At 48.0% G+C, this 13,137-nt stretch overlaps 1 protein-coding gene across 1 annotated transcript; it reads left to right on the forward strand.

The window, feature by feature from the left end:
• Nucleotides 1–2,916: 2,916 nt before the first annotated feature.
• Nucleotides 2,917–12,151, forward strand: sparc (secreted protein, acidic, cysteine-rich (osteonectin)). The gene is made up of 10 exons (XM_068325068.1): nucleotides 2,917–3,006; nucleotides 6,465–6,530; nucleotides 6,620–6,676; nucleotides 7,743–7,830; nucleotides 9,672–9,793; nucleotides 9,988–10,108; nucleotides 10,629–10,762; nucleotides 10,843–10,991; nucleotides 11,365–11,513; nucleotides 11,599–12,151. Exons 2-10 carry the CDS (start codon nucleotides 6,474–6,476, stop codon nucleotides 11,625–11,627), a joined length of 906 nt encoding a protein of 301 aa, XP_068181169.1. The 5' UTR covers nucleotides 2,917–3,006; nucleotides 6,465–6,473; the 3' UTR covers nucleotides 11,628–12,151.
• The last annotated feature ends 986 nt before the right edge of the window (nucleotides 12,152–13,137 follow it).

Consider the following 13,137-nt stretch of genomic DNA (forward strand, 5'->3'; position numbering starts at 1 on the left):
CGTTGCAATCTGAGTAGACTAAACAGACATCAAGAAGATGTTCGCCAAACGACGAGTATTCTAGTCCACGGTGTAAAAAAAAAAGTGCTTCTGATGTGTTACACAGGTGGGCGGAGCAACACCCCAGTGTTCGTTCCACCGCCGCGGCGAGACGAGGCGTTCAGACACGTGGCGGCCGCCGCTGCCGCTTCCTTGTTTTGGCGACAGCCGACGGAGTTTTGATTTGCGTTCAGAAAATGAAAGACTTCCTGAATGTGGAGCAGACGGTCGTGAATGAAAAGAGATGCGATGGGAATGTGGATTATTTAATTCATGCTAGACACAAACAGAACGCCACAATCACCTGAAGAACATTTTAGACATGTCCTCACATGAACTGTGTCTGATGGAAGCGTTGGCAAAACTAGAACCCAACCCCGCCCTACATGACACACCCAAAGACCCCTGCTCACGAGCAGGGGTCTTTGGTCCTGGTTGACGAACCTGGGGCCCCACTGACCCGGTGCCATGGTTCTACTGTTGTTCTCCTCTGTTAGCCATCAGGAAACACGAGTTACTAAGGATGAATTGAAGGGGATACCCTCATGGGGAGAACTCTGGGGTTCCCCTGGTGCCCCCTGTTCAATTTGTGATTTTAGGGTATCTGTGATGAACATCCTGAAAACCATCATGACGGGTTGAAATGAGTTTCACTGCTGTTGTGGTGACTAACCCGTAACCCAGACCTCAATCCCAACCCCAAAGCCCTAAAACTAACCCCTAATCCAAACCCTTAATCCTAATCCTAACCCTAAATCCAACCCCTAACCCAACCCTTACTCACAACCCCTAAACCTAAACTCAACTCTTAACCCAATCTCTAAACCCAAATTCTAATCCCTAACCTAAACCCCAACCCAATCCCTAACCTTAAACCCAATCCCTAACCCTAAACCCAATCCCTAACCCTAAACCCAATCCCTAACCCTAACCCCAATCCCTAACCCTAAACCCAATCCCTAACCCTAACCCCAATCCCTAACCCTAAACCCAGTCCCTAACCCCTAGCCCATCCAGCCACTGGTTCCAGTGAATAAACACGCTGCTGGTTGTGTTGGTTGTTTGTTGTCGTGTCAGGATGGAGAGTCTAAGTGGATTTGACCTGTAAACATCAGCCCTCTGACAGGAGTCTCTGTGTGGGTGGAGGGGAAGCTGCTGTGTTGGTAGCTGGCAGCGTTTCCTATGCGGTGTGTGTGTGTGTGTGGGGAGGGGGGGGCATCAGTGGGAGGGGCCACACCAACCAGTAGCGTGTCTGAACTCCGTGTCCCAGCTGCTCGACACGCCATCAAACCGTCTGCAGCTGCTTCCTCTTCATCACACGCTAACCGGGTTCTCTTCCTCATTAGCGCTAACTAGCTCTGTATTAACGCTAATCAGCTCTGCATTAGTACTAACTAGCTCTGCATTAGCGCTAACTAGCTCTTTCTTAGCGCTGACAGGAAAGACATTGAGATTTGCTGGCTTTGTTTAAAGGTCACAGGGCGTGGAGTCTGCCCCAGGTGACACAGGGTCAAAGGTCAATCCCAGTAGAGATGATGGGGGTTTTGAGGCTCCGCCCTCTCAGGCTCCACTTAACGGAACCTCAGCAGAACTTCCCACCTGTTCTCCGGGTTCAGGACGGGTCCAGACAGGAGCAGCCGGTCCAGATGGGCTCCGACACCCGGTCGGTTCCCACGGAGACGAACAGCAGGGTAACGACAGCTGGATGCAACGTGGCGCTGATGAGGGGGGAGGTGGGGGAGGAGGGGTGGGAGGAGGTGGGGGGAGGGAGGCGCCGTTACACCAGGACATTATTTTTCCTTCCCACATCCCTCCTGCCCTCCCTCACCTCTACCTTTCTGTCTACTTCTCATTCTTACCTCTCACCCTTCTTCCCTCCCCTCTTCTCTCCCCCTCTCCCCCCCCTCTCCCCCATCTCTCTGTATACGTGGCAGTTATCTCTGTATTTATCTCAGATGATGGAGGCAACAGGTCTGAACGTGTCTCTCTGCCACATCACCCACTGCAAAGAGACGGGAGGAGGAAGAAGAGGACTCTTAGCATCTGTTAGCGCTCAGCAGGATGAAGATGAAAGCAGAGATGTGATTACAGTGTTAACATGGGGGGTGGGGGGGGTCAAGGTTTCATGCTGTCTGCTGATCTGGTGTGAACTCTGTTCAACGGGTTGGCGTTAGCTCATGTTAGCTCGGGTTAGCTTATCTAGTGACTTTGTTCTAGTTTCATCAAAGCACAAGACAAGCATCCAATCAGAGGACAGGATCCTCCGCGTGCTGCAGGGACGCTAACAGTTGTTGTCATGTGATGAATTATGATGGTGCAATGAAACACCACACTGGATGCTAATGCTACTGCCTATGTCGTCATGGCAACATGCTAATAAAATCACACGCAGGAAGTGAAAGTGTAATAAAGATGTGATTCCACCTGTGTGAAAACGCTTCACGCCTTCAGACATATTTCTTATTTAAAAATGTATTTTATGTGCGCGCGCACACACACACACACACACACACACACACACACACACACACACACACACACAATAAATTGCAGCTCATTTCTTCTGATGTGAAAATGAATGTTTGTGCCGCTGCGTCTGAACGACTGGAGCTGTAATTAAACCAAACCCACTTCCTGTCACAGAGACTCAATAAAACCGTTTCTCTCCTCTGACGGGATCTGATCACATGACCCGCCGCTTTATTACCTTCTTTTTTTTAAATATTCATTTTGTTCTGACCCAAAGCCTCTGATCTTCTGTCCTCCATCCTGATGCTCTGATGGCTCCATTTCAGCTGCAGCAGTGGAGAACTTAAACCCCGCCCTCCAGAGGCGGGGCCTGGAGGGGGGAGGGGAGGGGCCTGCATCCCGGTTGGGACGTCCCACTGGAAATGTCTTCTTTGTGAGCGGTGGAGGCGGTCAGATCGGCCCTGAACACCGCTGACTTCTCTCTGCTCTGAAGCGAAGGTAAGGCGTTCGTCATGTGACCGCCGTCTGTCTGGGGGTGGGGGTGGGGGGTCAGGTCTGGGGGGGGGTCATGGGGTGTAGGAACTTTGACAACTCGATATTTCACAGGTGTGTGTTTGGTGTGTGAGGGGTGAAGATGAGGAGGAGGTCTACGGAGGTCCAAACCCACGTTTCCGTTCACGTTTGTTTCTGAGCAGCTCAAGTTTAATCTGGATTTAATCTGGATTTAATCTGGATTCAATCTGAATTCAATCTGAAATTAAATCAGAATGAGGAGGAAGAGGAGGAAGAGGAGGAGGGGGGGTGATGGATTCCAGCTTAGTGTACTGGGAGTGTTTGTCTGACAAATATTTCTCCCTCCCTGTTCTCCTCATCAGACTGTGACCCCCCCACCCCCACACGCACACACTCCCATGTCGAAGAATGTGTGTTGCCATAGCAACAGGCGACCAGCTGTTTAAACAACTCCATTAGTTCGGTTGTCTTGAGTGACGGACGCCGCACGTCTGCAAGGGGGGGGGGGGGGGGGCTGATGGAGACGTGGAACCAGTGTTCTGGGAACCGGTGGGACTCAATAGAACCAGTGTGATCCAGTAGAACCAGTAGAACCAGTGTGATCCATGTGGGAACCAGTGGGAACCTCATTAAAACAGAGGGTCTTGTTTTGGGTGTTTGTCACACCTGTCCAGGATTTTTACGAGCTGTGAAACAGACTCGGTGTCTCTGGTGGGTTAGCTGTTGAGGGGGGAGGAGGAGGAGGAGGAGTGGGGGGCGATGGGAAATATTTGGCCACTTGGCAATCTCCAGAAAACCTCCAATCCCAGACAGGAAGGAAGGGCTGAGCCGCCCTGAGGAGAGGAAAAAATGGTGAGGTCAGCTGGTGCTGCTGATCCAAACCGTCTGGACCAGAACCCTTTTTAAACCCCCTACTGGTCCTGATATGAGATCAAATCATACCGACCCTCATTACCAGGCGTCCAATCAGAGAGCAGTATTTTATCAACAATGCCAGGGTGAAAAAAATGTCAAAGAGCAGGTCAGGAGGTCACATGACCAGAAGCTCAGGTTACCTCCATCCTCTATCCTCCCGTTCTGCTCGCTCTGAAAACGCTCTTTGTCCCGGTAAGTTGATCCGGCGCTCCTGGAACAGCAGGAATATTCAGGTGAACTGAGGAAGAGGAGGAAAAGATGTGATCAACAGCTCCAGCATCCAGACACACCTTCAGGGGAGAAGATCCCGTTTCGCTCTGAAACGTCTCCACAACAGTTCCTGAACGCACATCCCGTCATTATTTCACCAATGGTAAACTTAAACACACCGTCCATCAGAGGTAGCACATCTGGTAGTCACCTGACCTCCTGACAGCCAATCAGGAGCCCCTATAAGACATGTCTTTATTTCTAATCTAATTTTGACATCAGACACAACAAAGATGGGGTCGCGTGTTTCAGGCCCGAATCGAAGGAGCCTCGTCTTCCTCAACAGGATGATTTTCCAGAACCTCTCCGTTCCATCGGTTTAAAGGCGGAACCGACGCTCCAGATGGAAAACAGAAGCAACCAATGAGAGCTCGAGGATGACTCCAGACGGACTGATGAAGATTTCCTGACAGGAAATCCGACTTTATTGACTGGATGTTTTGAATTCACTCTTTCATCAGAGAGAAGAAGAAAGAATTCCTCTCAACCTGTTCCCGTCAGGAAGGGGAGATACCGGAGCGCGGCGCCGGTTGTTTTGCTCCCAAACTAAACAGGCGGAGCCGAACAAGAACCTCTTCATGAGCTCGACTCGCCCCCGTTCCAAATAAAATAATTTGTTTTGCTGTGACGTCAGTGTTGTCCGGATCCGACGGGAACGCCGTGTCCCTCCAAATCAAACACCCTCACTCCAGGTGATGAGACCTGGGGAGTGAGATCACTCCTCCCTACACCCCCCCACCCCCCAACAGAGGAGCGCCCTTGTGCGCCGAGTTGTTTGGAGTTCTCAAGTTTTTCCAGGCGACTCATGACTTCACGTCTCCGGACCGTTCGGAAACGTTTCAGACACGCAGTTTTTGGGAACGGCTCCTCCGGGGAACAACAAACGTCTTTGTTCCAGCGACGGGAGGTTCTGGATCTGGAGCCACTGGAGGCTTCCACCGATCTGCCCAAACATGTTTGTCCGGAGGCCTTCCTGCATTTTTCAAGTGTTCAAACTCATTCCTTCACCTCCAGAGGAGGTCGTCTGGTTTTATTGGTTTAGAATCGGTTTAAACTGCAGCTGAAGGAATTCCAGCTATTTTTTAAATCCGCTTATCCCGCTGATCTCCCAGCGTTCCAGAGGGAACGTCCATTCTAGCAGGAGAACCATCTGGTTGGTCTCCGGATGAGGAGGAGGAAACATCAAGGATCAAAGACGCCCTTATTTAGTCGTCCAGACGAGACGCGATAAAGAGGAAGAGGAAGGAGGCGAACGTTCCGACAGTCAGACATCAGATGGAGAACGTGAGCCGGAGATAACGGAAAGGAACGCCGTCTGAACACGACCATAAAAGGTCACGCTTGCGTTCACACGAGTGTTCGCACACATGCACACGCTTGAAGTCATGTGTTTGTGTTCAGCAGCAGTAAATACGGCGAAAACATACTGTATGAGGCGTAACCAACAGGTGCGATGATGTCTGATATGATTTTGATGAGTTGCCATGCCAACCAGACGAACCGCAACAACCAGCTGTGATGATGGACAACGAGATTAACCATCAAAGAAGAAATAAAACAATTATATGAAAATGAAGCAAGGAAATAAAAAAAAAATCAAAATAAACTAGTCTCTACTTCAGGTGTTTAAACTAGTCTCTTCTTCAGGTGTTTAAACTAGTCTCTACTTCAGGTGTTTTAAACTAGTCTCTTCTTCAGGTGTTTTAAAATAGTCTCTTCTTCAGGTTTTTAAACTAGTCTCTTCTTCAGGTGTTTTAAAATAGTCTCTTCTTCAGGTGTTTAAACTAGTCTCTTCTTCAGGTGTTTAAACTAGTCTCTTCTTCAGGTGTTTAAACTAGTCTCTTCTTCAGGTGTTTAAACTAGTCTCTTCTTCAGGTGTTTAGTTTAAACACCTGAAGAAGAGACTAGTTTAGTCTCTTCTTCAGGTGTTTAAACTAGTCTCTTCTTCAGGTGTTTAAACTAGTCTCTACTTCAGGTGTTTAAACTAGTCTCTTCTTCAGGTGTTTAAACTAGTCTCTTCTTCAGGTGTTTAAACTAGTCTCTTCTTCAGGTGTTTAAACTAGTCTCTTCTTCAGGTGTTTAAACTAGTCTCTTTTTCAGGTGTTTAAACTAGTCTCTTTTTCAGGTGTTTAAACTAGTCTCTTTTTCAGGTGTTTAAACTAGTCTCTTCTTCAGGTGTTTAAACTAGTCTCTTCTTCAGGTGTTTAAACTAGTCTCTTCTTCCTGACTGGCTGATCTGATCTGTTTTGTCTCCACAGACTTTGAAGATGAGGGTGTGGATTTTCTTCATCCTGTGCCTGGCTGGCAGCGCCTGGGCTGCTCCTGTAAGTTAGACCTGTGTGTGTGTGTGTGTGTGTGTGTGTGTGTGTCCATACAAAGGAGTTCTTGTGGTTTAGCGTGTGTTTGTTTCCAGACTGAGGAGGAGGAGGCCGTCGTGGAGGAGATGGTGACCGAGGAGCCGGTGGCTGAGGTCAGTCCAGATGTTCTTCCTGTTCTTCTCTCAGAGGAATCAGATTCACAGAACCCTGAAGTCCTGGTCAAATGGAGGCGTAGCTCTGCGCTGATTGGTTGATTGTGCTTCCTAAACTCCCTCTGGTGTCACAGACGATAGCTGGAGTAAACAAAAACCACCAAACTGATAAACGGTTCTCCTGATCCAAGCAGCTGTTCTGACAGACATTCCAATCGGTGACGGCGCCGCCAAACATTTGTTCACACGATGTAAATCTGGTGTGAATCCCCGAAAGAGTTCCTGAGCCTGGGAACCAGCCCCCCCACCCCCACCCCACATGGTTCCAGTGTTTATCCCGCTCCATCAATGAGGTTCTCCTGATGGACACCTCCAGCTGTCGGCACACATCCGAGGTGCACCTGAACGCACCACTACTGAACCTTCACTTGAGGACAGAAACAAAATAAACAACCCCCCCAATCCTGATTAAAACATGTTCTGGTGAAGCTTCTCCAAGGAGAACCAGATGTTCTGTTTGGCCCTGGCGACCCAGTCTAAGCTGTCTGTTCACACCCAGAACTCTGAGGCTTTGGATGCGTTGAGAACTCAAATCCTTCCATGAATTTTCCTGCTAAAGGAGAGAAAAATGTTCCCTCTCTCCCCTTCTCAGGACACAAAGTCCTTGAGAACCTGGTCCAAACAGTTAAGGGACCAGAATATCTGCTTCCTGCTGCCGCGGTCCAGCTGGACCAGAGATCCCACAGCTGTTAATTTTAGCCGTCTGCTCAGGAAGCCGTTACGTTTCCATGCCGTGGCCACATGTGGACCAGCTGCTTGTTATTGCAGCATAGGACGGACTTCCCAGACCCTGTTTGGTCTTCAGGGAGGAGCTGCTAGCGGTGGCACGTCAACCTCACCCAGGGGTATTTAGGCGGTTTGGTTTGAGCAGAAATAGACATGTTTCTAGGTGGAGGTAGTTGTTGACTGGTTCAGGTTCTCCCTCTGGAGCACAAATGATGTGAAAATCCTCTACATGTGACCAGGAGCCACTTCCAGTCTGACCCCTGATCTGTCTTCTCTCTAGGAGGCCGAGGTGGGGGCCAATCCGGTGCAGATTGAGGTTGGAGAGTTTGATGAGGCCATTGAGATCCTTGATGACTCTATTGACGAGAGTAAGTTCACAAATGTGGAAACACATGTTCACTATTTAGGAGGACGTTCACTGCCTCCCAATCCCAGGAGGTTGACCAGAACCACAGAGGAGGTTTTTTTGCTGAAGTTTTTGGATCAGCTCAGAGGTGTCCAGCTGTGGAGGCTAGGGACTGATCCAGAGTATGAGGAACCACGTAAAAATAAAGCTGGACAAAGTCTAGAGCAGTAGAAACACAGAGAAACATGGAGACCATCAAAACTCTGGACCATCCACCAGTAGATCCAGACCACAAGACTCTAGATGAGGGTAAAACATAGATCCAGACCATGAAACTCTAGATGAGGGTAGAACATACTGTATATCTACTGGTAGAAGCAGACCATAAGAGTCTAGATAAGGATATAACACAGATACACTAGTAGATCCAGACCACAAGATTCTAGATGAGGATAGGAAATGGATCCCAGACCACAATACTCTAGATGAGGGTAGAACAGAGCCAGACCATAAGACTCTAGATGAGGGTAAGACATAGATCCATTGGTAGACCACAGGAGTCTAGTTGAGAGTAGAACATAGATCCACCAGTAGATCCAAACCACAAGACTCTAGATGAGAATTGAACATAGACATAGTAAACCACAAGACTCTAGGTAAGGGTAGAACATACATCCACTGGTAGATCCAGACCACCAGACTCTAGATGAGAATAGATGAGCTTGGTGGTGACTAGAAATCCAACAAAGCTAAAGGAGAGACACCTTCATGGATGACACAAACATGGTGGACGATCGCGTCCATCTAAGGGTAGAGATCACATGTTGATGAATATTAACCAGCAGGCCAGCACCACACCACAAATATGAATGTTTCATTTTTATTTTAGTCAAAAAAGATTTTAAAAAATTAATGAGAATAAAAGCTGTTGCCTCAAAAAAGCAGTCAGAGAAACGGAGCGCTGGCGTTGCAGTTTGTGGGTTGGCGGTTGGACGGCGCCTCAGACAGGCAGATCAAGCGTTTTTAATAGCAGACAGCTGCAATTACATGTTCCACCCTGTTTTTAATGGGGAAGCTACTGAACCACAGGCAACACAAGCAGGTCCGGACAAAATGTTCAGGATCAGTTTCAGCTTCACTGCAGCTGAAAGAGCTGGAAAAATACAGCTTGAGGTGTCTCTGAGACGCCTCCCTCAACACCAACCAACCAACTGGTCCTCCATTGCCTTTCTCCAGTGATGTTCCTGCTGTCTTTGATAGTCGTTTCTCTCCTTGAAGGAGGTTCCTTCAAGGAACTTTCTACAACTCCAGTGGATAACCATGACCTGGATGATTAAGAACCTTCACAGTCGTCTTCTCCAGAATTTCCTCTGCCTTGCCACGCCCACTTCTTCAAGGAAGTAGACTGCTTTAAATGGCTGTTTCTGTCTTCAAACAGCAAAAGAACCAAAAAATGGACCAACAATGGTAGTACAATGAACCAACAAACTAAAGGAGCAACAAGCAAACACTTAATCAATTCCATAAACTAACCAACTAACCAGGTGACAACTGAACCACAGCACTCGTCCAATCAGATGATGATTAAATGAAGATGAATTTCTGACATCTGAATATTAAAGCAGAATAAAATCTGAAGAGAAAGAAAGAAGGAAACTGGAAAGTTTCTATGAGACAGGTTGACTGTCAGGGAATGTCGTCAGCGGGATAAAAGTACCACATTATTATGGGATATTAACAGCGCTCCAACACTTTGGTTGGCTGCAGGCATTTCCATGATGCCTGTTTTTTCCATGAGGCGACGGCGTCTCTGGACAGAACGTTGGTGGAAAGCTTCTAACCTGGACTGTGCTTTCGTTTCAGATCCCTGCCTGGAACACCACTGCAAGAAAGGAAAGGTGTGCGAGGTGGACGAAAGCAACACACCCATCTGTGTGTGCCAGGACCCCACCAGCTGCCCCGCCGCCGAGGGAGAGTTTGAGCACGTGAGTGGATGGTGCAATTTCCTTTTTCCTGTCTGGCTGTGAACTCATCAAACGCCCAAACTCATTTCCTTGTGTCCTGGATTGGTTTCAGTATCCTAGAATCACTCCGTGTTTCTTTTCCTATTGTGTAACACTATGTTAGCTAGGCTAAATGTAGCATAAATGCCAGCTAACATCAGCTGTGCCCTTCGCAGATCTGCGGCACCGACAACAAGACCTATGATACCTCCTGCCACTTCTTTGCCACCAAGTGCACCTTGGAGGGAACCAAGAAGGGCCATAAGCTGCACCTGGACTACGTCGGACCCTGCAAATGTGAGCTAAAAAAGAGGAACGCTAACTGTCCATAACTAGGTCCATGATTCATCAGCATACGAAAGAACCTCTAGACGTGATTGGGTGGGTGGACTCCACCCGGAACCTTTCTCTCAGGGGACTCATGTTCTTTTCTAGTTGCAGGAAAATTAGGCGGAATAAAATTTTGAGTTAATTTTCTCTATTCAGGGTTTTAAAACATTAAAACTTTTGTTTGAACTAAACTAAACCTGCAGTCAGAACCAATCCCTCCACCAGAACCCCAAAAGAACCTCACTATTGTCGAGCTCTTGGTTACACTTAGGGTGGAGCTGTTAGCGCTGACGGATGGAGAGGGTGGAGGACCTGTCTGGTCATGCTGGGGTTTCATTGCAATGATCAAATGAAGCAGGGGTGAAGGGTTCGAATGGAGATCAGGATTGAGTTCAGGACGGTCCAACAGGACTCAGGTCAGGATTTGAGGATATTCCTGTCATGTCGTTGTCAACCAGACGTGGTTTCTTGATGTATTGATCTGCAGACATCGAGCCCTGCATGGACTCTGAGCTGAACGAGTTTCCACTGAGGATGAGGGACTGGCTGAAGAACGTTCTGGTGACTCTGTACGAGCGCGATGAAGACAACAACCTGCTGAGCGAGAAGCAGAAGCTCAGGGTGAGTGTTCCAGGAACGTTCTGAAACCTGCCGCTCACCAGAACCCTTCTCCGCCGCACTGACGACTGTCGACCCTTCAGGTAAAGAAGATCTTTGAGAACGAGAAGCGTCTGCAGGCCGGCGATCACTCTCTGGACCTGCTGGCCCACGACTTCCAGAAGAACTACAACATGTACATCTTCCCCGTCCACTGGCAGTTTGGACAGCTGGACCAGCACCCCGCTGACGGGTAAGTAGAACTGCACCAGAGTCACCGGGCTCAGGACGCCGGTCGTGTTCCTGGCAGGCTGACAGATGATTGGTTGCTTGTTCTGGTGCTGGAGGACGCAGATGTATTTTTCCTGAACCATTCGGCTAACTGATATGTACCATAGCTAATCGAAGCGGAGTTGACGTCGCAATTTGCATAGTGCACCCAAAGATCTTTGGGCATAGTACGTAAATTGCAACGTCACAACTCAACTGTGATTGGCTAAGGTGGCCAAATGTTTCGGGAAACGTGAATTCGCCTTGAGGACAGTCTCATGGTTCACTGACAGCTTTGTTCCTATGTTGACCCCAACCTCACCGGTCCCGATTGGTGGTTTTGTGTCTCCCTACAGATACCTGACCCACACAGAGCTGTCCCCCCTGCGTGCCCCCCTCATTCCCATGGAGCATTGCACCACCCGCTTCTTTGAAGAGTGCGATGCCGACAGCGACAAATACATCGCCCTGGAGGAGTGGGCCGCCTGCTTCGGCATCAAGGAGCGTGAGTACCGACTCGACCGACCGCCACCATCATCTCCTTTCCGGTTGGACGCCAGTTAATCTAAAGCGTCGCCGTCTGTTTGCAGAGGACATCGACAACGACCTCATCATCTGAGCTCCTCCACGGCAACGTGACGGCTCCTGGCGGCGGCGGCCGCCAACCGGGCGAGGCGCTGATCCCTAAGTTAAAACTGTAACGGTGCTAATTGCTAATTATTTTTACTACCTATACCACTAAAAAAAAAGATGACAAAAGAGAAATGTGCAGTTTCTACTAACATCCCGCCACAGTAACCTTGGATTCCGTTGGACAAAGCAGTAAAGATGTAAATTATATTTGAGTTTTCATGTTGGATCAGGGCTTCAATTAGACGTGAAACTGTAAAAGTCGAAATAAAGTTTCTCAATAAACGGTCCCTCTGCTCGCTTTCTACACCTTTAGTTTTTGCTGTCTTTGGGTGGTGGACTCTTCTTTTGTTTGTTGAACTGTTGTGTCCTGATTAAAATAAAATAAAGACGATATTCTGTTTGGAATTTGAGGAGGGAAAAATCTCGCAGGCTGAGAGTTTTTTCTGATCGTTGATGTTTCTAGCGAGGGCCTGAGCGAAACGCTTTCATGAATAAAAGACTCTGAAAAGACGTGGAATCTCTGCATGCCTTCCTATCTGTTTCATGCACGGACAATAATCCAGTGTCACAAACAATCAGAGTGAAACGTGAGAAGAGGCGGCGGCGCTAGGCAGCACTGAATGGTGCCTTTGTGCGAACGACCCCGAAACGACAGCGTTTTGGGTTTAAACCCGTCTCAGGAAGACTTCTACTCTGAAGGACGAACTAAAAACCTCAAGACTCAACAACATGTTGTTTGTTTGTCTGTTTTTTTGTTAGCAGCTCTGTGACGAGAAAACAAAGTCAAACTTATTTGGATCCTTTCTTCGACTTTGTAAATATTTTCTTCACAGTTCTTCAGGCAGGAAGTGAAAATGAAAAATGGATGTTCTGTTGGAGCGTCGCGTAAATAATAGAACAAGTTTAAACAGGATGAAAACCTGGAGCTTCATCCAACACGTCTTCAAGGAAACAGTTTAAACACGTCTTTAAAATATCCAGAGAATCATAAACATTCTAAAAACAGTTCATTCCCCTCAGACGGATGTTTACACCATTTCTGTGTTTTTCTTCACATTAAGGCTAAAATTAGAACAGACTTAAAAGGAACCGCAGAACGTTTAGTGAAATACACAAACCGTCCTGTGGGAGACAGATACCTGATCACCATCCTCACCCCTTCATCCAGACTCCTCAGCCAAGAACGTGGAACAACAGGCGAGTCTCTACAGGGTTCATCCTATCATGGTTCTCCTTCAGGGTTCCTGTCGATGTTCAACTTTATGTCACTGTGAACTTTAAAAAGTCTGTCCTGGTTCTACCTGTCCACATTCTACCTCTCCTGGTTCTACCTGTCCACATTCTACCTCTCCTGGTTCTACCTGTCCTGGTTCCACATCACTGACAGACTTTAAGAAGATGGGAACTAGTAACGGTCTTGTTGTTTTCTCTGTGGTTCCTGTTCCAGAGTGTGATAGTTTAGGATTGAGGGGGGTAGGGGGTTGGTGATAACCATC

This window comes from Antennarius striatus, chromosome 10 (genome assembly GCF_040054535.1).
Source record: "Antennarius striatus isolate MH-2024 chromosome 10, ASM4005453v1, whole genome shotgun sequence".
In the NCBI taxonomy this organism is placed as follows: Eukaryota; Metazoa; Chordata; class Actinopteri; order Lophiiformes; family Antennariidae; genus Antennarius; species Antennarius striatus.

Bases quoted from the DNA above. Each gene is read 5' to 3' on its own strand.
- sparc (XM_068325068.1), top strand. From the start codon at position 6,474: ATGAGGGTGTGGATTTTCTTCATCCTGTGCCTGGCTGGCAGCGCCTGG. The intron at 6,677-7,742 runs GTCAGTCCAGAT...TCTTCTCTCTAG, and splicing joins CCGAGGAGCCGGTGGCTGAG to GAGGCCGAGGTGGGGGCCAA. The intron at 10,763-10,842 runs GTGAGTGTTCCA...TCGACCCTTCAG, and splicing joins GCGAGAAGCAGAAGCTCAGG to GTAAAGAAGATCTTTGAGAA.